The sequence below is a fragment of the Schistocerca gregaria genome, chromosome 2 (assembly GCF_023897955.1).
Source record: "Schistocerca gregaria isolate iqSchGreg1 chromosome 2, iqSchGreg1.2, whole genome shotgun sequence".
Taxonomy (NCBI): Eukaryota; Metazoa; Arthropoda; class Insecta; order Orthoptera; family Acrididae; genus Schistocerca; species Schistocerca gregaria.
Window position 1 is genome coordinate 1,051,050,998 of NC_064921.1, and position 25,111 is coordinate 1,051,076,108.

General features: G+C 42.5%; 1 protein-coding gene across 1 annotated transcript in view; it reads right to left on the reverse strand.

The window, feature by feature from the left end:
- The window catches only part of LOC126335571 (ATP-binding cassette sub-family C member 4-like), a 309,710-nt gene extending 286,462 nt beyond the window's left edge, over positions 1–23,248 (reverse strand). The window contains exons 1-2 of the mRNA XM_049999000.1: positions 23,061–23,248; positions 18,109–18,377 (exon numbers count right to left, since the gene is read on the reverse strand). Coding sequence (XP_049854957.1) covers positions 18,109–18,185 — 77 coding nt within the window. The 5' untranslated portion in view covers positions 18,186–18,377; positions 23,061–23,248. The remainder of the gene's footprint in view (positions 1–18,108; positions 18,378–23,060) is intronic.
- Positions 23,249–25,111: the final 1,863 nt, after the last annotated feature.

Consider the following 25,111-nt stretch of genomic DNA (forward strand, 5'->3'; position numbering starts at 1 on the left):
TTCCTCCCAACTGGTCACTAGAGCCACAGATTAGAATTTATGTGTGGCTACTTAAAGAATGAACCAGCTGTAAGAATGCGATCGGTCATTCACGATTGCCACAGTGAAGGAGAATTTTACCACGCCTTCCTCTCAGCATATTGGTCTCAAGCCACACAAGACCGAGTAAAACATGGCATCATAATGATGAAAAATTTCGAACAATCTGAATTTTCCAGTCTTGTGAAATATTTTGAAGACATGTTGTACAAGAATCAGTATCTGTCAAACCCGTACAGCCCCACAGAACTCATCCACATTTGCTTAATGAAATTGCCTGAACATTTACGACATATGATTTTGGCGGGACGTTGCAAAGATGACATTGAAGCTTTTCAGGGATTCTTACAAGAATTAGAAATTGACACAGACCGTAGCCGGATACGAAAACAGGAAAACAATCACTACAGGTCACATCCGTCACAATTCCGTGACGACAGAAACAATAACTGGGCACGACAGGTCTATTCCTACAACGCAAATCGTGACCAAAACAGACACCACCCATATGACAACCGTTGGCAGAGTAGTAATAATTACAGGGAAAGGTCACCTCTCCGCGGTAATGACTATCACAGAGACAATCAGAGAAACAGACAATATGGGAACCAAAATAATTACTATCAAGGGAGACAGAATAACTTTAGACGCAACGGTCCAGCGCGCAGTTACGATTCAGAGAGAAATTCTCCACCACATGACCGACAAGAAAGAAACTATGGAATCTACCGACATGACGACAGACGATATGATCGTAACGACAGACCTGAATTGCAGCAGAACTGGCGGGAATCAAACAGAGTAGGGCCCTCTCGGCAAGGTGAATTTGTAGAAGTTAGGTCTCCTAATCCCAATAACGACGCGCGCCAACAAAGAAACAGACAATGACTCGCACCGCAGGCAGCCGCGTGCGCCGGCTGGCTCAGAGAAAAATAACATAAGCTAACCTTGAGCAAAATTCCAGTGTTCCTTACCGACGTAATCACATGATAATTGCTTTTCAGTTGACAGTCTGCGTACTAGGAAGAGTAAAGGTTTACATCACATTTTACATGTAAAACCGTTTATTAAGAGATAATCTGCTTTTTAAGTTTGTCTTTGCCATAAAACATTTCACTTCACATTTGTAGTATGTTTTGTCACACTGAGAAACTTAACATGCAACAATGTTTTGAAGTTAACTATCCAGTCTAGAACCTAGGGAACATTTTTAAACAGAAGTTATAAATGCATTGTTATTGTGAACAGACGTCACAGTGTTGTTGTGTGTGTGTACATTCTTGCTTGTTAGTGGCACGATTACGTAAAGACCACAAGGCTCACATACTTAGAACATTTACCAGTACTGCTAATGAGATTTTAATGCAACATTTTGGTTTACTTGAAAATACACTCTGGATTTAAAGTACTTTCTGTGAGATACCAGTTGACACAGTGGTATATGTGACAGCTACACGATTTTATCACGACGCTACTAATGAGTGACAATTTACAATGTTGCTTTTGCGGTTTATCTATTTTATATCTGCGCAGTTTTTCTGAATTTTTCTGGAAAGTAAAACATGTTTTAATAGTAACGTTTGTGGTATAGCTACAATGAGACAGCCTTTTCTCTAGCACAACATACGTTACAGTACACTACTTACTTCATCACGGCAATAAGCGTAGTAACTACAATATCTATACGCAAAGCATTTCACTTTTGTTTATCATGAGGTAAGTACATTGACTTCTGCAGAACTTAGTTTTCGGAGGACGGTAACTACGACACTTCCACAGAGATTATCTTACAACAAGACGCACAGTTTAGCGCTACCCTTACACGTATTTGAGTGATTAATTTTGTACTTAAACATTTATTCTTAAAGATATTTGAAGTACAATGATACAAAGGTTTTCCATGATACATTTCATTCCATTGCTGTAATCTGAAGCACCTGAGGATATAATTACATTAATCCTCAGGGGGGTACACGCTTACTTTGTGTACCATGTGTATGGCAAGCACAAGGAGCCCTAGCTAATATGGTATTTGCTTATACAACTTTACACATCGGTACCATATTTCTCTAACACATAAATTACACAGCTATCTGATCATTTAACTGAGAGAGACAAACATTTATTTTACTTCATCAGTGACAGATGTTTACGTAATTACACCGTTGGATAACTTCACACTTACGAAGTTGTATTTTGTCTGTACTTTGTGAACAGTTCATATTTTTTCGGAACCATTGTGATACTATGAGAACTTTGAATGACGTATTTGGTATGGGATCACGATTTTTAAAGTACGTTTGAGGCAGATGACACTTTTGACATGAGCAGAGAATTTTTTTTTAGGTTTTGAAATTATTGGAGGAAGCTACGGAGATTTTGAGAATTTGACTGTGGTGTTATGATGTTATTATTACGATGACGATGTGAATTATGCTGCTGAGGTATGTTTAAGCTGATGCTATATGAGTTATTTGGTTATGCTACGTATCTGTTATGATGAAATATTGAAGAAGTGTCGACGAATATATATATGTGTAATAAGGTAAGAAATAATGAGTAGTGGTTAGGGACTCTGACTTGTGAAAAAGGATGTTGGAAACCGAGAATCGTACTTTAAGAGTTATGAAATGAGTGTATATGCGTGAATGTATCACTATGCTGGCGAAAATTATTTGGACACTATTCTATTTAAAGGAAATTGTTTCTACATATTTGTAACGCAAATTCTTGACCTGTGAATTTTTTTATATGAGACTGCCACTGTAGCGGAAACTGGTGTCGTAAATATTTCGATAAGACAGTTAAGTGACCACCTGCATGTAATGCGTCGTGGGCACCCAGCTGTGCGACAACCACCTGACAAAAGAAAGCCATTAGTGTGTGCCTGTCAGAGGCACAGGTGGAGAAAAAAAAAGAGGTCATTATCCTCGCTATTGAGATTCCTTTGTAGAAAGCATCGCAAATACTACACGCCCAAACTTGAAAACATATGATTACACTGTGGAGCTCTTAATTTATGATATTTACTAAAATGCCTAATGAAACGACGAGAAACATTACACAGCTATTGTCTTGGTAGTTGAGAGAAATGCCATATGGATTGCTTTATATATTTATTTACTCATTTTGTTTAATATCTAGTTTCTAACTGTACTGAAGCATTGGTTAAAATAAATTTTATGGATGTACTAATATAAATATTTTATGCCTACAGATCCAGTAAATAATAACTTTATGATGTACTTAAAAAAAAACGAAGTAGCACAAAAAGACATTTCCCTTCACAGAAATTGCATACAGAATTGTCTTTTCAAGTACATGGTAATATTTTTTTTACAATAAGTTTTCGTGGTGCACCTCTTTAATTATATAGACATTAAGATGTGAATATACATTTCCCTTATCTGCATTGTTGTCTTTAGTGTAATATTTTTCTGCTTGAGCTTTACCATGTTTAGATATAAGTTACTGCATTTGCTGCTGCTGTTTTGCTGGAATAGTGCTACTAAATATCACTTTGTATTACTCTGTTAAGCTAGTTTTACTACTGATTTATTTTTCTTGTTTGCTGCGCATTGCCTTATATTAGTTGTAATATTGCTGCCTTTTTTTGCCAATTTCCATTTTTTTATCATTGCTTTTTGTGTAAATTGTTTTGTGCTGCTGCATTGCCTCATCCCTTAGTTAAGCATCTGAGCTCAGTAGATTTAAGTTGGCTTAAGAGGGGGTAGCCTATATAAGAGAATGATTTGCGATGGATTGGAAGAAATGCATTGAGAATTATACGAAAAAAGTACAGAAATCAGGTATAGATAAGACTTCTTGGAAATAATGAAGAACGAAGGGAGATCTCCGAGAAGTAAAGAAAGTTTTGTTTGCAAAATACTGCAGTAAAACAAACCCTGTCCTTTCCTTGTGTTATCCCACTATTTGTTTGTGTACCCTTGTGTATTTGTTTTCTTCCTGTCTCTGTGTACTGTTTCATAGAATTTTTTCTCTTCTAATACTAAGCTACATTCACTATGATGAGGAATACTGTTATCCTCAAATATAATTTGCATTCATAACATGTTATTTTCTTTGTAAATATGTTCAGACATTATTTATTCTGTTTTGTTTTAATGCTCATGTGTGAAGTTGAAGTTTCAAAAGTTATTCTGATCTTTTATGTATGTATTTATGTCATAATTTTTGTAACACTGATGTATTTGCTATTTCGATTCTTTTGTAAAGCCTGTACTACTGCAAATGTTATCTGTATTGTTATGTTCTTTAAAGATATATTTTGTACCTTTGTTATTGTATTCTTATGTTATAAAATTGTAATTGACACCAGTTCATCAAATTAAGTAACTTGTAAATTAGATTTTACTGCACACATTTCTGTTGGTCATAGTATATGGACAATATGTGAGAATTAGGGACTGATAGTGTTTACACGTGTGTTAATAACTCAGTAAGGGACTGGATAACAGCATTGCTGGTTGTAAGGACATTTCAAAAACAATTTTTGTGAGTGCACAAGTGGTGGTTATGGACTTGCTATATTATCCGCAAGACTCTTCAATGGTGATTTTGCGCCTGCACAGTCAAACAGATGGCTGCTGGCCATCTCTACAAAGACTACAGTGGGTCTACACCTTTGATGACCCACCAATACCATTATTTCTACAATGACTGCAGTGGGTCTGCACCTCTGGTGGCCCACCAATAGTAATCTCTACCAGGACTAAAATGGGTCTACTCTGTGACGACCTACGTACCAATATTCTTCAAAACTTCGACTGACTCTGCTGTGGGTTTGCTCTGTTGTGGCCCATTACCTGTCTGCATATCAAGAGTCAGCACTGTCTTTCCGTTGGAAGAACAACACTACTTCTTCAAGACTGCTTAGAAATCCACTACTTCCAAGTGCAATTTTCTTTTATTGCTCAGACTCTGAGAAAAACACTGCAATTTTACTGTGATGAACAGTCAGGACTGTCTTTATGGACTGTGAGAAAATTTTAGCTTCTGACCAACATTGTATCAATAAGTGTGTGTATTTGATATCTTTGTTATAGTAATTATGAAAAATTTTATCAAATCATTATTGGCCACTGCCCAAAACAATTTGTAAAAATTTTTTGTGGGGAGCATGGGGGCTATGTAAGTAGGCTGTTTAGGTTTTCTTATTGGTAACGCCACATAGCGCTCGGTATGAAAAAATCACTGGCTGTGCCGTGTGCAGTCTGTGTTTAGTCTGCATTGTTGTCTGCCATTGTAGTGTTGGGCAGCGGCAGCTGGATGCTAACAGCGCGTAGCGTTGCGCAGTTGGAGGTGAGCCGCCAGCAGTGGTGGACGTTGGGAGAGAGATGGCGGAGTTTTAAAATTTGTAAGAATTGATGTCACGAACTGATATATATATATTATGACTATTAAGGTAAATACATTGTTTGTTCTCTATTAAAATCTTTCATTTGCTAACTGTGCCTCAGTAGTTAGTGCCTTCCGTAGTTTGAATCTTTTATTTAGCTGGCAGTAGTGGTGCTCGCTGTATTGCAGTAGTTCCAGTAACGAAGATTTTTTGTGAGGTAAGTGATTTGTGAAAGGTATAGGTTAATGTTAGTCAGGGCCATTCTTTTGTAGGGATTATTGAAAGTCAGATTGCGTTGCGCCAAAAATATTGTGTTTCAGTTTAAGCACAGTCTTGTATAATTGTTCAAAGGGGACGTTTCATATAGACCAGTCGTGTATAAATAGTTCTAAGGGGACGTTTGAAGGGCTACAGAGGCGCTCATCAGACTCCACTGATACGACCCCGAACAGCATTCCTGTTAAGTTTTGAAGAGCGTTCTTTCCAAAAAGATTTAGGATACCTGTTACTTCCGTATAAATCTGACAAAACGTCGCTGTGGGAAAATCGTATTATTTGGAACTGAGGGAAGAGTTTAACAACTGTCGCTCTTCGCAAGCACCGTTCTTGGACAGAGCAGGGAGGAAGGGAAATGTTAGCTGTCCGCCACACACAGTAACGTGATAGATGTAGATATCTCGATACTGGTAATCAGATAAATTTCAGTGATGTTGTTCTGCGATCCTGAAGGACGCTGTTCGGTGCTCCAGAAGAATTTCCCAACGTGTTGGACGTGAGATTCGATTAGTCAGTAATGGTCGTAGTGATGCAAAGAAGATGCGTGCACCGCCACCCTCCTGCAAGACAGCGGCAAATAGACTTATGTGTGGACCAATGTATTGGGTAAGCAGCTATCGCTGATCGCATGATCACCGTGCAAAAAACGTGCGACCAGTGATGCATCCAGGTGCGACCTGCTATTTACTGCAACCTTGTCTGCGAGCGAGGTTGTTGGTCGCCAGGCTTCCTGTCACATGTGATTATCATACAGCCAACCTCCAATGATACAGCGAAGGATGCAGTTGGAGGGACAACTGGTGACAATATCAAATTCTAGCGTGGCATCAGTCACGGTCAATTGCAGCTGCACTGTCGACCAGAAGAGCAGCAACCACTGGTGTGTATCAGGCAGTGACGTGCGACACCATGTCAGGACATTGTGGTGTAGGGAGCCACAGTCAACAAAGAGTGTACATCCGTGGTATTTGTTGGGGGAACGCTCAACAGTGCAGCCGTACATCCAGTACTTCACCCAGCCCTTTAACATCTGCATCGATACTCCGCAAGGGACTGTACAGTGCATGGCGGAGGGTACCCTGTACCGATATTAGTCAGTTCCTCTTCCGCTTCACTCGCAAACAGAGCGAAGGAAAAAAGACCGTCTATATACCTCCGTATCAGTCTTAATTACTCGTATCCTATCCTCGTGGTCTTTACGCGCAATGTATGTTGCCGGCAGTAGAATCGTTCGGCAGTCAGCTTCAAATGTCAGTTCTCTATATTTTGTCAATATCGTTTTTCGAGAAGAACGTCGTCTTCTCTCCAGGGATTCCCATTTGAGTTCCCGAAGCATCTCCGTAATAGTTACGTGATGACCGAACCTATTGGTAACAATCCTAGCTGCCCGCCTCTGAATTACTTCCATGTCTTCCTTCAATCCGACCTGGTACAGATCGCAAACACTCAGCTAGTACTCAATAACAGGTCGCACCAGCGTCCTGTATACCGTCTCCTTTGCAGGTGAACCACTCTTTCCTAAAAGTCTCCCAATGAACCGAAGCCGACCTCTGACCTTTCCTGCCACAGTCCTCACATGCTTGATCACTTTGCACCGCTATGCCCGGACATTTACAGGACTTGACCGTGTCAAGCAGGACACCACTAATACTGTACCCGAGCATTACAGGCTTCACCTTGCTGCTCATCCACATTAACTTACATTTTCCCACATTTAGGGCTAGCTTCCATTTATCAAACGAACTGGGATTTTTGTCTAAGTCATCTCGTATGTTCTTACAGTCACTCAACTTCGACACCTTACCGAACACTACGGCATCATCACCAAACAACCGCAGATTGCTGCCCACCCTGTCGCCAAAATCGTTTATGTACACTGCTGCCCATTAAAATTGGTACACCACGAAGATGACGTGCTACAGACGCGAAATTTAACCGACTGGAAGAAGATTCTGTGAAATGCAAATAATTAGCTCTTCAGAGCATTCACACAAGGTTGGCGCCGGTGGCGACACCTACAACGTGCTGACATGAGGAAAGTTTCCGATGGATTTCTCATACACAAACAGCAGTTGACCGGCGTTGCCTGGTAAAACGTTGTTGTGATGCCTCGTGTAAGGAGTCGGATTGTAGCGTATCGCGAATGCGGTTTATCGTATCGCGACATTGCTGCTCGCGTTGGCCGAGATACAATGACTGTTAGCAGAATATGGAATCGGTGGGTTCGGGAGGGTAATACGGAACACCGTGCTGGATCCTAACGGCCTCGTATCACTAGCAGTCGAGATGACAGGCATCTTATCCGCAAGGTTGTAACGGATCGTGCAGCCACGTCTCGATCCCTGAGTCAACAGATGGGGACATTTGCAAGACAACAACCATCTGCAACGAACAGTTCGACGCTGTTTGCAGCAGCATCGACTATCAGCTCGGAGACCATGGCTGCGGTTACCTTTGACGCTGCATCACAGACAGGAGCGCCTGCGATGGTGTATTCAACGACGAACCTGGGTGCACGAATGGTAAAACGCCATTTTTACGGATGAATCCAGGTTCTGTTTACAGAATCACGATGGTCGCATCTTTGGTTGGCGACATCGCGGTCACCGCACATTGGAAGTGTGTATTCGTCATCACCATACTGGCGTATCACCCGGCGTGATGGTACGGGGTGCCATTTGTTACACGTCTCGGTCACCTCTTGTTCGCATTGACGGCACTTTGAACGGTGGACGTTACATTTCAGATGTGTTACGACCCGTGGCTCTACCCTTCATTCGATCCCTGCGAAACCCTACATTCCAGCAGGATAATGCAGGATCGCATGTTGCAGGTCCTGTACGGGCCTTTCTGGATACAGAAAATGTTCGACGGCTGCCCTGGCCAGCGCATTCTTCAGATCTCTCACCAATTGAAAACGTCTGGTCAACGGTGGCCGAGCAACTGGCCCGTCTCAATACGCCAGTCACTACTCTTGATGAACTGTGGTATCGTGTTGAAGCTGCATTGGCAGCTGTACCTGTCTGTACACACTATCCAAGCTGTTTGACTCAATGCCCAGGCGTATCAAGGCCGTTATTATGGCCAGAGGTGGTTGTCCTGGTTACTGATTCCCCACATCTATGCACCCAAACTGCATGAAGATGTAATTACATGTCAGTTCTAGTATAATATATTTGTCCAATCAATACCCGTTTATCATCTGCATTTCTTCTTGGTCGTGTTTTAATTGCCAGTAGTGTAGATAGAAAACAACAGCGGTCCTGCCACACTTCCCTAGGGCTCTCCTGACGACTGCCTTGTCTCTGACGATTACTCGCCGTCGAGGGCAACGTACTGGGTTCTATTATTTAAGAAGTCTTGAAGCCACTCACATGTGTGTGAACTTATTGCATACGCTCGTACCTTCGTTAATAGCCAGCAATAGGGCACCGTGTCAAATGTTTTCCGGAAATCTAGAAATATGGAATCTCCTTGTTGCCCTTCATTCATAGTTCGCAGTATATCACGAGAGAAAACGGCAAACTGAGTTTCGCACGAACGATTCTTTCTAAAACCAAGCTGACTCGCGGACTTAAGCTTCTCACTCTCAAGAAACTTTATGATATTCGAACTGAGAATATGTTCAAGGATTCTGCTGCAAGCAGAAGTTAAGGATGTTGCTCCGTAATTTTGGGGGTCCGTTCTGTTATTCTTCTTATATAGCGCAGTCACCTGCGCTTTTTTCCTGTCTCTTGGGACTTTGTGCTCGACGAGAGATTCACGATAAATGCAAGCCGGGTAAAGGGCCAGCGCCGTAGAGTCCTCTTTGTAAAATCGAACTTGGATTCCATCCGGATCCGGTGCTTTCACATCTTTCAGCTGCCTCTCTACGCCAGGGATGCTTACTGCTATGTCGTCCGTGCGGGAGTATGTGCCATGGTCGAATGACGGCATGTTTGTAATCTCTCCTGTGTGAATGATTTTTGAACTTGAAATTTAAAACTTCCGCTTTCGTTTTGCTATCTTCAGTTGCCACACCAGACTGGTCAATAAGGGACTGAATGGAAGCTTTAGACCTACTTAGCTATTTTACGTAAGACCGAATTTTTCTCGGGTTGTCTGTCAGATTCTTAGCTCAGGTGTGACGGTGGTGGTTGTATATTTCGCGCCCAGATCTTTTCACAAGCGTACGAATCTCTACTAACGTTCGCTTGGTGCCATTTGTGCGTTCCCTTTTGAACCGAGAGTGCTGCAGCCTTTGCTTTTTCAGTGTCTTCCGAATTTCGTTATTAAACTACCGTGGGTCTTTTCCATCCTTTTATCCACGTACTAGGCACATAACTCTATAGACCACGATCTACAATATGCTTAAACTTTGCCCATAATTCCTCTACATCCATCTTAATGCCACTAGGTGATGCCAATTCACTGTCTAAGTGAGATGCTGATAACTGCTTTATCTCATCCAACTAGCAGAAACACTCTCTAGCCTTCTTAAATGATTTATTAACTTTCGTAAGCATACTTGCTATAATGACATGACACCTAATCCTCGTTTCTAAACTGACATTTTGGCCAGCACGACCATCCCGTTCCCCACTGAGCATGTGTTGGACGTGGTGGGACGATATCTGCCGTGATTCGCATTACGTAGAACGCTTAAACTCAAATGGTTACCATGAGTGCTAGATGACGATTTGATGTGTTACTTTGGTAACAAGATACTGGTTTTGGTGACTATTCATCAAAGTAGAGAATGGTTAGCTGTATAATCCCTCAAAAGCGATCAGGACAATCACAAAAGAAATAAGCAAGAGCTTTACCCGTAGAAGACAAGTATACTGGTTCGAGATCCGGTCCAGCACACGATTTTAATCTGTTTCAAACCAGTGCAGACTCCTTTCTTGGATGGAATATTCATTCTAATATTTTCTTTCCATGCATTCGAAAGAGAATCATCTCATCGACACCTCACTGGCTACTCACCATTATCAGGGACTTCTTTTTCTTCATTTTCGTTTTCCTGACCTTATCCCTTCTCATTTACAGGGTCAGCTTGTTAATCGGGATTTGCCAATGTTTGTGGTAGAGGGTGGCCAGATGCCTTTTCTGTCTCCTGACCCCGCCGAAGAAGATTTTTACTTACAGCCTATGTGAAACTCAACTGTTTATCGTATGGCTTTTCGATATATAACGTAGAGTATAATTCACCGGGGGTTTCTCTTAAGGCAGCGGCCGAAGTTGCTCCGATATTGGTGGCTTCCGCCGACAATCGACATCACCCGAAAACGGCCGATTGTTCAAATCAGTACGCCGCTCCGTGCTCGCTCACAGTGTTGCCGATCTCATCACCCAAACGTACAGACTTCGGACGACAACCGCTCAAATTCAAATCTGTTTTTTTTCTTAGGTCAAATGAACCGACGTTCTCAAGCGCGAAATGTGGAGTATGAGACGCTGATAAGTTTAGTCCAAGGGTGAGTTTGTGGCATCCTTGGGATGTAAAATGTCAGATGCTGGCTGAATTTCCGAATCTACGGACTGAAATCGAAGGTTTATTGCAAACCGCAAGTAGGCAAAATCTTTATCGGATATTTTAGGAATAAACTATGGCCTCAAACAACGGTTTGTTCAAGTGTGAATTGTGGCCTTTCTTGTGCTGACACTTACTGTGGAGGATCTTTTTAGCGTCATGGTAGGTGGATTTCAGCTGTCTACGTTATTATACCTGCTGAAGTTTTTATGCCAGCAGCGTTGTGATTGTGTTTTATGAACTGGTTTGCAAATGCAGTACTGGTGTATGTTTTTCCGCTTTACATTGCGTTAGGTGTTATGCTTGCCTATCACACGTTCGCTAAATAACAGTCGTTGAAGGTTAGGAATGGCTCTGAGCACTATGGGACTTAACATATGAGATCATCAGTCCCCTGGAACTTAGAACTACTTAACCCTAACTAACCTAAGGACATCACACACATGCATGCCTCAGGCAGAATTCGCACCTGCGACCGTAGCGGTCGCGCGATTCCAGACTGAAGCTACTAGAACCGCTCGGTAACAGCGGCCGGCCCGTTGAAGGTTAATTGACGCATGGCTGCACAACTTCAAATAAATAGAGCAAAACAGAGTTTTTGTAATCTTCAATTTCAAGGTCACAACGAATCGTCTCGAGTATGTAGCAGAACGTTTCCTCCTGTATCTCATATATTCGTATAACCTCTCTGGTTTTTCCGATAACTGATGATAGAGCGTACAGTAGTCGGGACGTACTTTCCGAGACAGGTAGACTCGTACTTTAGCTCATTCACATGCATCAGCGTCTTTTTGATAGCAAAAGCCGCAATGCAGCAGTCGTGTCCAAGGACAGAGGTGTAGTGGAATCCGTCCCGCGTTTAGAGATTAAAATCTAACCTACCTCATACACAGAATAGGTTCTAATCTAACCTAACTTCCTTAATATCACCAAAAACTGATGAAGTGTATCGGACGCACCGTGAGCAAGCTGCTGGTCAATGTGGTCGGGCGACCTCTGGCGACGGCATCTGACGGCTGTATTCGGCGCCACTGTGGAGGCAGCCTAAGAGTCGCCAGGCGTATTCTTCCTGTTGTCTCGATAGATATTTGCCGTTTTGTTTTTGCAATGTGTCAGCGCTAAGAAATACTGCTAGTCACATGTTTCATGCGGCTCTCAGTTTCAACTTAAAGCGCCAGTTTGTTTTCCCATTACAGACAATATTATTTTTAAATGCCCATTCGTTTAAGCGATGTCAGATTAACATAGAGCAATATGCGTTTCATCGATACGCATTAACAGGGACAGTAAAACGAGGAGTGACCAGTACTCGAGCAGTCACACTGGGGCCCTGTCCTTCGCTGATTGCTACCCCCATACAGCAGCGCTAGTCTTCCGCTGCTGGAGGACTGCTTACTCTTCCTGTTTTACTGCCCCTGCTCACACGCATTCAGTTGACAATTGGTGTCGCATGAAACGTGTGATGGGCAGTATTTGTCTGGGCTGACTGCGGCTGTGCACTGCAAAACAAAATTGCAAATATTTTGCGAGACACCAGAGAAAATGCTCCCGATGACTTTCAGGAGAGACACCCCCTATGTAGTACTGAAACTTGGAAGCAAATATCTAGGGTATTTGAGTGATCTATCAACTTGGGAATTGTCAACAGGAAGTATTCTGGTCTACCATCGCATGACATTGTGGAGCGTTCTTCTATGTTGTGTCGGGTGGTCTGTGATTTTCCGCAATCAGGAAGTGGGGATGTTGTACACTAATAAGTTTTGCATGCCAGGGCAAATTCCGGTGGCCTTTGGGTGATGAATGACATATTATTATTTTGTTATCCAGTCAGTTCTTCAGTCCATGTATTGGTAAAGCTGAACTCACCTTCCACAGAGAACCTTGCCGTTTTTGTCGGTGGTCATCTAGAATTGAGTCGATTGTCGACTATGGTTTGCAGGCGACCGTGCCTACTCCTCATAACCGATTTCGTCCACATTTATAGTATATGCAGGCTTGGCCAGAAATGGATGTGACAGAAATGGGAGCCCCAGCTGGCCAAGCGTTCAGAAAGAAATAGAATTTTTGGTTCGGGGGTCATGTGCGTCTTTAGCCACTTACGTTACCGGGGTTTCCTGCATCTGGCTCTGCGGAAAAGGTACAGAACAGCAATCCGCTTTTTATTTACGGTTTTTACATCATATTGCAAACACGGAAATAATGCTCAGTGTACTGTATTTATTAATATTTTCATGAAAAGCATGAGAAAGAAAGGCGAAGGCAAATTTGGGGTTGCAAGTAGATTTCCAGGCGTACACGAGAACTTCGTATGTAAAATTAGATGCTCTCTCTCTCTCTCTCTCTCTCTCTCTCTCTCTCTCTCTCTCTCTCTCTCTCTCTCTCGACTGAAGCGGCGGGTAGCCACTAAGTCTCTCTCGCACGGGGGCTCACACAACTGCACGGATTATCCTTGCGCGCCATCCTTCTCAATCCAAATTCTCACTGCTTCACTGCTGCTCCAAGCCACTTTAAGTTCCTCCTTACACACGAACAGAATTGCCGAGGCTCTCCGTGTTCAGGAATAGCACGTCAGCATCGAACGTAAATGGAGAGATCCAGCCTGATACCCAGGTGCAGGTACTTAAACAGAAAATGGCACAATTTCAGAGACATTGTTGGTCTCGTACAGATATGGTTATATATATACCGGGTGATCAAAAAGTCAGTATAAATTTGAAAACTGAATAAATCACGGAATAATCTAGATAGAGAGGTGCTAATTGACAGCCGGCCGCGGTGGTCTCGCTGTTCTAGGCGCGCAGTCCGGAACCGTGCGACTGCTGCGGTCGCAGGTTCGAATCCTGCCTCGGGCATGGATGTGTGTGATGTCCTTAGGTTAGTTAGGTTTAAGTAGTTCTAAGTTCTAGGGGACTAATGACCACAGCAGTTGAGTCCCATAGTGCTCAGAGCCATTTTTTTTGCTAATTGACACACATGCTTGGAATGACATGGGGTTTTATTAGAACCAAAAAAATACAAGAGTTCAAAACATGTCCGACAGATGGCGCTTCATCTGATCAGAATAGCAATAATTAGCATAACAAAGTAAGACGTAGCAAAGATGAAGTTCTTTACAGAAAATGCTCAATATTTCCACCATCATTCCTCAACAATAGCTGTAGTGGAGGAATAATGTTATGAACAGCACTGTAAAGCATGTCCGGAGTTATGGTGAGGCATTGGCGTCGGATATTGTCTCTCAGCATCCCTAGAGATGTCGGTCGATCACGATACACTTCAGGTAACCCCAAAGCCAATATTCGCACGGACTGAGGTCTGGGGACCTGGGAGGCCAAGCATGACGAAAGTGGCGGCTGAGCACATGATCATCACCAAACGACGCGCGCAAGAGATCTTTCACGTGTCTAGCAAGCATGTGTGTCAATTTTTACCTCTCTGTCTACATTATTCCGTGCTTTATTAAGTTTTTAAATTTATACTGACTTTTTGATCACCCGGTATATATATATATATATATATATATATATATATATATATATATATATATATATATATATATATATGAGGCCAGTAAACTCTCTGAAATTGTGTAATTTCATTCCAAAATTAGGTGCCTTTATTATTTTACAGTTGCTGATTCACACGTGCTGGTGTGGTGTTCATCGTAAAAATAGGGACAGAAATAATTTTTTCGGCATCTTGCACACGTTATAAATGCAGGATTCCTACAAGTACACGGTTGTTTGAAAGCGTCTAGAGAAATGCAGACTAGATCTACATTCGTGAAAGGTATTCATTCTCTCGTCGCACAGTTGGACAGAAAACCACTCAAAGCCGAATATTGGCGAGAATAGCGGTTGACGAACACTGGGGTGTGTTTTCATGCAGTCCACTCCGGATGTGACTTCCCGCGAGATACGGGAGCAGTTTTGAAACTTTCTGGTCAAATTCTTCACCTAACGATAAAAACAGACATTGCAGGGTTGTACTAGCGGAGAGCATTTGGGGCCAATCACTTCAATACTGCACGATGGCAGTCTCTCTTCATCTAGCAAAACCTCATCGTATAATAACGGAGTTCTCTGTCCTCGCCACGGGTCAGTTAACAAAATAAATTTGTTTTCCTACACGTAAGGCTTCGTCGCATCGTTCAAAATTGTTTTTAAAAGTAGTGCTGGTAGCCTTTGCGAAAGAGCTGATTTGATAATACGAGCCAATTTGAGAATGCTTTTGGGAGGATCCTCACATTCATTTTGTCGTCATTGGCCCTGGGCTACACTTTACCTAAGAACCCAAAAAATGTCGCTATCATAACACATTTTGTTCAATTGCAGTTATGTCAGTCGACACTAAAAAATATAAATCAAGAAGGTAATGCAATAAACCGAGTAATGTGAGTAGACGTGAAGATTGTTAAGCAAACGAACTGTTGCAGATGACATCAAAGTTGAATAAGATTTTTCTAAAGCTTATACACTCTTTCTCCACGTCGAGGATTACAAACGTGAAATTTGGAAATTTGTAGCAAGTTCCTGTGGGACTAAACTGCTGACGTCATCGGTCCGTAGGCTTACGCACCGCTTAATCTGACGCTATGGACAACACACACACTCATGGCCAAGGGAGCACTCGAACCTCTGACGGGGGGAGCCGAGCGAACCTTGACAAGGCGCGTTAGACCGGCTGGCTACCCCGCGCGGCTTTTAACGCGACGTTATGGGTGTTGATACCCTGGACTTAATAATGTGAAGATGTAATTTCAGATCTTTGACTCAAAAAAAATGCCGTCTAAATTGCTATTAGTAACTTGGAAATATGAAATTTGCGTGCACTACTGAAATATCATCACTGTTTAGGCGCCAAAAGGATACCTTAAAAGTCCTAAGTAGAAAACTATCAATCTTTTGATCTGTATGCTTCTTGTCAAATTTATTACTTGTGGACAATGTTTACAAACTCACCGACACAGTTATATCAAAATCAGCGTTTTGAATCTTGGGCCGGCCGTTGTGGCCGAGCGGTTCTAGGCGCTTTAGTCCGGAACCGCACGACGGTCGCAGGTTTGAATCCTGCCTCGGGCATGGATGTGTGTGATATCCTTAGGTTAGTTAGGTTTAAGTAGTTCTAAGACTAGGAGACTGATGACCTCAGATGTTTAAGTTTTCTTTTTCTTTATCTTGCCCCTAATGGGAAAATTTTTGCGGACGCCCACGATTATAAGTCTGTACGAATTTTGATCAGGAATGAGTCCACAGTGTTCGTCAGATTTCTGAATGAAGTCGTTTCGCTTTAGGCTGTTGAAATATTATTTATCGCGATTCCAATTTCGACACACATTATCAAGCATTGTAGGATGTTGTAACCCACTCAGTAACATAAAGCTGTGAGATGCTGGAACATAGTTTTCTGCAGTGTAAAAGCAAATGCATACACCATTGCACACGTTAGAAAGCCGATGAAATAACAGCAGATATATTGACTGTGAACCGTCCACTACGCTTGCCACACCGAGAGAGGTGGCGCAGTAGTTAGCACACTCGCATTCGGGAAGACGACGGTTCAATCCCGCGCCCGGCCATCCTGATTTAGGTTTTCCGTGATGTCTCTAAGTCGCTCCAGGCAAATACCAGGATGGTTCCTTTGAAAGAGCACGGCCGACTTCCTTCCCCGTCCTTCTGCAATCCGATGAGACCGATGACCTCGCTGTTTGGTCTCTTCCCCCAAACAACCCAGCCCCAACTACGCTTGCCGCACGAGATTTTGACTTGTGTTTATCATATTTACTGTTATTTCACCAGATTTCTAACGTGTGGTCACATGGTGTACGGAATGGTGAAAAAGTTACACCACCACGTGCATTTGCTGTTACACTACTGAGAACTATGTTCTAGCACGTCGCAAATTTATGTTATTGAGCGGGTTACAATATACGACAGTGCTTGATGATGACCAAGTGTCAAAACTGCAATGGTGGTAAACAATATTTTTACAGCCTGAAGTTGAATGACTTCATTGAAAACGTCTAGATGAGTGTAGAAGCTTAATTGCGGTGTCTTTTCATTCAAGGTGTAACCGGTCCTAATTCTGCTACTCGAAGAAATTTTCGGTATCCGAATTCCTGTAGGGGCAATATACAGCTTATAATCACTAGACCCCCACGAACGCCATCCGTTAATTTCCTAACGCAGACGCGTCGACGGGATTAGATTCACTGCGGGCTGACTTTTATATTCTACCGTTCCCCTGCTTTCGCACTTTGCTGTGAACTCGATGTAACGTGACCCCCAACAGGCACACTGTACAACTGAATACCTGCATTCAATAAACTGGTAGCACAGCATTAGTTACGTATCTCAGAGCTTCTATTTTTTGATTTTTCTTCATAACCCAGGAGCACTATATTTTATATAATCAACATAGAACTTTGTAATGCGAGCAGCCACAGCCGTTAAACTTCATAATGAATGTTAGTAAAATGAACCGCAAGACAGCTGTAGTTTCTGATTTCTTTATTGTCACAACCTGTTTCGTTGCGTTAAAACAGCACCCTCAAGTGAAAACAGTATCATATTAGCACGCCGAGACACCCCCCCATGTTCGTAGTCAAAAATCAAACCCATGAAGAGGGGAAGTCATCAAAATAATGTCGCTCGGCTATTCTGTTTTATTTATTTTGACGACTTCCCCTCGTCAGGGGTTTGGTTTTTGACTACGAACGATGGGGGCGTCCAGGTGCACTCATATGACACTGTTTTCACCTGACAATGCTGTTTTAATGCAGGGAAACCGGTTGTGACAATAAAGAAATCACCAATTACACCTGCCTTTCGGTTCATTTTACTTCCATTCATTATAATGAACAACTGCGAGTCGTCGCCCGAAGTAAACAAGTGTAGGTCGTGAAACGGCAGGTACATACCAAAAGAAGAGTATAGAGACGGGGTTGGCTGTGGCACGCGGGTTGGGGTTGGCCCTGCCCTTGGATGAGGTGTCCATGGCACAGTCCCGTGTCCTCTCGTGGCCGCCGAGCTGCTGCGTGTTGTCGGCCCGCGATGCCTGCTCCACTTGGCTGTACGCGCGCCGTGGGAGCCGCTGTCCCCCTCGCCGGCGACAAACCGCTAATAACAGGGCTCCTTATCTATCACGTCGCTATCGCACTGCAGATGCGACGCCTGTCGAAGGGACATCCTGCAGAGAAAGTGAGAACATCATTCACACAATCCAGAGAGTTAACTTTGGAGATGTCACACAACTCGATACTTGAGTTGAGGGTGAACTGGCGAGCTTCAGCCTGAATCTCGCTTCAGACGTTCTGTGCCCGAATTCCGCATGGCATCAGCTAATAACTGACTCAGCTTTGAATCCCACTTTTTTCCTTCCATTCCCATCTTACCCACCGACTCCGCGCCTTCGCCCCCTACTTCCTCTTTCTCCTCCTCATGCTTCTACTCCCTACCATCCTATACCCCAAGTACCCCCACACTCTCCAAGGAGTTTTTGGTTTCGATGACAGCATATGGATGTCCTTCGATAATATAACATTTGTTTCGTTACGAGAGGTCCATGGTGTAGTGACATGACTTTATAGCGGAAGCTTGCAGAAATGGTGAAACTAACTCTTTAGTAATTTTTATCATTTAAACACCTACAAAAACAACTCAAACTTTACCTATTATTTATTACTCACAATATACAATCCTAAAGCAATCTGACTGCTATACAGTGAAAACATGACTTCCAATAGTTAACACAAAAGAATGGCTCTGAATTGTAAGAAAGCCTAAATATAATAAAAATCCAAAAAATATGAAATTAAAGAAATACGAGGGTTGGAACTTAAATAGTGGCAACTATATATTCACAACCGATACAAAAGAGTTACTTATTTGCAGAGAAGTTACAGCAAAAATTTCGCCAAACAAATATAACACCTGTAAATAATGTTGAACTAAATACAATGATGTTACTTCCAACCACAGAGAATGAAGTCAGTAAAACAATTCAACAACTAAAAAATAAAAAGTCAGTAGGCTTAGATCAAGTACCAATGTGTGTACTGAAACAATGCATAGGGATAATACAAGGCCCCTTAACAAATATAATAAATGAATCCTTCACATCAGGGACATTTCCAGAGCAGTTAAAACAGGCATGAGTTGTACCTTTGCGTAAGAAAGGTAATACAGAAGACAAAGAAAACTATCGGCCCATTTCCCTCCTGTCACCATTCTCAGAAATAATAGAATCAGTTATGAAAGACAGATTAATGAATTACCTGAATAAATACAACCTTTTAAGCGAATCACAGTTTTGTTTCTGAAGTGGCAAAAATACGGAGTCAGCCATAGTAGAATTCACTAAACTTGTACATCTACATCTACATGACTACTCTGCAATTCACATTTAAGTGCTTGGCAGACGGTTCATCGAACCACAATCATACTATCTCTCTACGATTCCACTCCCGAACAGCGCGGGGGAAAAACGAACACCTAAACCTTTCTGTTCGAGCTCTGATTTCTCTTATTTTATTTTGATGATCATTCCTACCTATGTAGCTTCGGCTCAACAAAATATTTTCGCATTCGGAAGAGAAAGTTGGTGACTGAAATTTCGTAAAAAGATCTCGCCGCGACGAAAAACGTCTTTGCTTTAATGACTTCCATCCCAACTCGCGTATCATATCTGCTACACTCTCTCCCCTATTACGTGATAATACAAAACGAGCTGCCCTTTTTTTGCACCCTTTCGATGTCCTCCGTCAGTCCCACCTGGTAAGGATCCCACACCGCGCAGCAATATTCTAACAGAGGACGAACGAGTGTAGTGTAAGCTGTCTCTTTAGTGGACTTGCATCTTCTAAGTGTCCTGCCAATGAAACGCAACCTTTGACTCGCCTTCCCCACAATATTATCTGTGTGGTCTTTCCAACTGAAGTTGTTCGTAATTTTAACACCCAGGTACTTAGTTGAATTGATAGCCTTGAGAATTGTACTATTTATCGAGTAATCGAATTCCAACGGATTTCTTTTGGAACTCATGTGGATCACCTCACATTTTTCGTTATTTAGCGTCAACTGCCACCTGCCACACCATACAGCAATCTTTTCTAAATCGCTTTGCAACTGATACTGGTCCTCTGATGACCTTACTAGACGGCAAATTACAGCATCATCTGCGAACAACCTAAGAGAACTGCTCAGATTGTCACCCAGGTCATTTATATAGATCAGGAACAGCAGAGGTCCCAGCACGCTTCCCTGGGGAACACCTGATATCACTTCAGTTTTACTCGATGATATGCCGTCTATTACTACGAACTGCGACCTTCCTGACAGGAAATCACGAATCCAGTCGCACAACTAAGACGATACCCCATAGGCCCGCAGCTTGATTAGAAGTCGCTTGTGAGGAACGGTGTCAAAAGCTTTCCGGAAATCTAGAAATACGGAATCAACTTGAGATCCCTTGTCGATAGCGGTGCATTACTTCGTGCGAATAAAGAGCTAGCTGCGTTGCACAAGAGCGATGTTTTCTGAAGCCATGCTGATTACGTATCAATAGATCGTTCCCTTCGAGGTGATTCATAATGTTTGAATACAGTATATGCTCCAAAACCCTACTGCAAAACGACGTCAATGATATAGGTCTGTAGTTCGACGGATTACTCCTACTATCCTTCTTGAACACTGGTGCGATCTGCTGAATTTTCCAGTCTGTAGGTAGAGATCTATAGGTGAGCGAGCGGTTGTATATGAGTGTTAAGTAGGGAGCTATTGTATTAGTGTAATCTGAAAGGAACCTAATCGGTATACAATCTGGACCTGAAGACTTGCCCGTATCAAGCCATTTGAGTTGCTTCGCAACCCCTAAGGTATCTATGAAACTCGTGCTAGCAGCTGTTCGAGTTTCAAATTCTGGAATATTCCATTCGTCTTCCCTGGTGAAGGAATTTCGGAAAACTGCGTCCATTGTCTCCGCTTTAGCGGCACAGTCGTCGGTAACAGTACCATCGGCACTGCGCAGCGAAGGTATTGGCTGCGTCTTGCCGCTTGTGTACTTTACATACGACCAGAATTTCTTCGGATCTTCTACCAAATTTCGAGACAGTGTTTCGTTGTGGAACCTATTAAAGGCATCTCGCATCGAAGTCCGTGCCAAATTTCGCGCGTCTGTAAATTTTAGCCAGTCTTCGGGATTTTGCGTTCTTGTGAACTTCGCATGCTTTTTCCATTGCCTCTGCAACAGCGTTCGGACCTGTTTTGTGTACCACGGGGGATCCGTTCCATCTCTTACCCATTTATGAGGTATGAATCTCTCAATTGCTGTTGCTACTATATCTTTGAATTTGAGCCACATCTCCTCTACATTTGCATAGTCAGTTCGGAAGGAATGGAGATTGTCTTTTAGGAAGGCTTCTAGTGACAATTTATCCGCTTTTTTAAATAAAATTATTTTGCGTTTGTTTCTGATGGATTTGGAAGAAACGGTATTGAACCTAGCTACAACGACCTTGTGATCACTAATCCCTGTATCAGTCATGATGCTATCAGCTCTGGATTGTTTGTGGCTAAGAGGTCAAGTGTGTTTTCGCAACCATTTACAATTCGCGTGGGTTCGTGGACTAACTGCTGTGTGTGTGTGTGTGTGTGTGTGTGTGTGTGTGTGTGTGTGTGTGTGTGTGTGTGTGTGTGTGTGTTTGTGTGTAGTGAGTGAGGTGATATAAAACAATGTGTGTATAGGGTGTGCAGTCACTGATAGTGAGATAGGAATGAACAATGTAGCATTACATTATTTAATAAGTTATTTGTAAAAAAGTATCGTATACCGGGAGCAAATCTAATGATTGTCTCTAACTAGAAGTCTGTAAATATATGTGTGTACCAATTAGCTTATTTTAAATTGATCTAAAGTTCTAACTCCTTTGACATGTCCTATATCCTTGTAAAAAGAGATCTGCAGATGAAGAAAGGTACTACCACTACTACTACTGCTACTACTTCTTCTACCTGTTAGTCTGCTTCAGAGTAGTCACCAGTGTTGTGTGGAACCCGTTGTTAGCGATGTGGAAAGCACTGTATACCGTTAGCAGAGAATGTTCTGTTGATGGTGAGAATGGACCAGTCTGCTGCCTGTCGAATCTCTGGAACAGTTCTGAAGCGAATGCCACGAATGGTTCCTTCATCTTCGGGATCACATCAAAGTCACAGGACTTAAGCCCGGGGAGTATGGTGGATGGTACAGTACTTCCCAGTCCCATCGACCGAACAGAGCAGCCACAGCTTGCTCTGTATGCGCCCGCGCATTGCCGTGCCAAATGATGGGTGGATTGCGCAGAAAGTGTTGCCGCTTCTTTCGCAGAGCTGGTCGCAGGTGATGCTCCAAAACCGAACAGTAATACTCGAGGATCACCATAACTTTAGACCGCTCCATCCTCACCATCAACAGAACAGGCTTTGCTAACGGTACACTACGCCTTCCACATCGCTGACAACGGGTTCTACACAACATTGGTGAACACTTCAAAGGACAGTAACAGGTGAAAACATGTAACTCTTTTGTATCGCTTGTGAATAAATGGTTGCCACTATTTAAATTACAACCCTCATATGAAACTACCTCCAACGATGTTAATTGCCTAAACACATTTCAGTGACGAATACTGATAGTGGAAACCCCATTTTTATTTCATAAGTCACTTACCTCACAGAAAATCTTCATAACACGAACTACAGCAATTACAGTAAGCTGAAACTACATCTAGCTAAATAAAAATATTCTAACTACTATAGATCCTAACTACTACGAGGCATATGGTTAACAAAAGGAAGATTTTGTTGAAGAGCAAACAGTGTGTTTAGAAAATTTTACCTTCTTCATGTGACATCCAGTTCCAAAAATTATATGGTTGTCAATAATTTCACTGCTCAAACATTACCAATCAAACATACATCATCAGATATTTCATTGCGTCTCACTTTACAATGCATGACCTTCCTACACAGTCTCCACTAAGAAAAAACATGTCCATACACTTCTCTATCCACTCGCTCACTGCTAGTCCGCCGAACCATAGAATCTCCGACCGTAGGCGCAGAGCTCTGTTAGCACTATTAACAGAGTCTACAGCGCTGCCGACATACAAAGAGGCTGGTAATCCTCGTCTCCCTGCACACGAGGACATGCGAGCAGACTGCGCTTCCGTTATCCACCTCTACAAGCTGCAAAAGTTATCTACATCTACATGATTACTCTGCAATTCACATTTAAGTGCTTGGCAGAGGGTTCATCGAACCACAATCATACTATCTCTCTACGATTCCACTCCCGAACAGCGCGCGGGAAAAACGAACACCTAAACCTTTCTGTTCGAGCTCTGATTTCTCTTATTTTATTTTGATGATCATTCCTACCTATGTAGCTTCGGCTCAACAAAATATTTTCGCATTCGGAAGAGAAAGTTGGTGACTGAAATTTCGTAAATAGACCTCGCCGCGACGAAAAACGTCTTTGCTTTAATGACTTCCATCCCAACTCGCGTATCATATCTGCTACACTGTCTCCCCTATTACGTGCTAATACAAAACGAGCTACCCTTATTTTGCACCCTTTCGATGTCCTCCGTCAGTCCCACCTGATAAAGGATCCTACACCGCGCAGCAATATTCTAACAGAGGACGAACGAGTGTAGTCTAAGCTGTCTATTTAGTGGACATGTTGCATCTTCTAAGTGTCCTGCCAATGAAACGCAACCTTTGACTCGCCTTCTCCACAATATTATCTGTGTGGTCTTTCCAACTGAAGTTGTTCGTAATTTTAGCACCCAGGTACTTAGTTGAATTGACAGCCTTGAGAATTGTACTATTTGTCGAGTAATCTAATTCCAACGGATTTCTTTTGGAACTCATGTGGATCACCTTACATTTTTCGTTATTTAGCGTCAACTGCCACCTGCCACACCATACAGCAATCTTTTCTAAATCGCTTTGCAACTGATACTGGTCTTCTGACGACCTTACTAGACAGTAAATTACAGCATCATCTGCGAACAACCTAAGAGAACTGCTCAGATTGTCACCCAGGTCATTTATATAAATCAGGAACAGCAGAGGTCCCAGGACGCTTCCCTGGGGAACACCTGATATCACTTCAGTTTTACTCGATGATTTGTCGTCTATTACTACGAACTGCGACCTTCCTGACAGGAAATCGAATCCAGTCGCACAACTAAGACGATACCCCATAGGCCCGCAGCTTGATTAGAAGTCGCTTGTGAGGAACGGTGTCAAAAGCTTTCCGGAAATCTAGAAATACGGAATCAACTTGAGATCCCCTGTCGGTAGCGGCCATTACTTCGTGCGAATAAAGAGCTAGCTGCGTTGCACAAGAGCGATGTTTTCTGAAGCCATGCTGATTACGTATCAATAGATCGTTCCCTTCGAGGTGATTCATAATGTTTGAATACAGTATATGCTCCAAAACCCTACTGCAAACCGACGTTAACGATATAGGTCTGTAGTTCCATGGATTACTCCTACTACCCTTCTTAAACACTGGTGCGACCTGCTCAATTTTCCAGTCTGTAGGTACAGATCTATCGGTGAGCGAGCGGTTGTATATGATTGCTAAGTAGGGAGCTATTGTATCAGTGTAATCTGAAAGGAACCTAATCGGTATACAATCTGGACCTGAAGACTTGCCCGTATCAAGCCATTTGAGTTGCTTCGCAACCCCTAAGGTATCTACTTCTAAGAAACTCATGCTAGCAAATGTTCGTGTTTCAAATTCTGGAATATTCCATTCGTCTTCCCTGGTGAAGGAATTTTGGAAAACTGCGTTCAATAACTCCGCTTTAGCGGCACAGTAGTCGGTAACAGTACCATCGGCACTGTGCAGCGAAGGTATTGATGGACAATGAAATA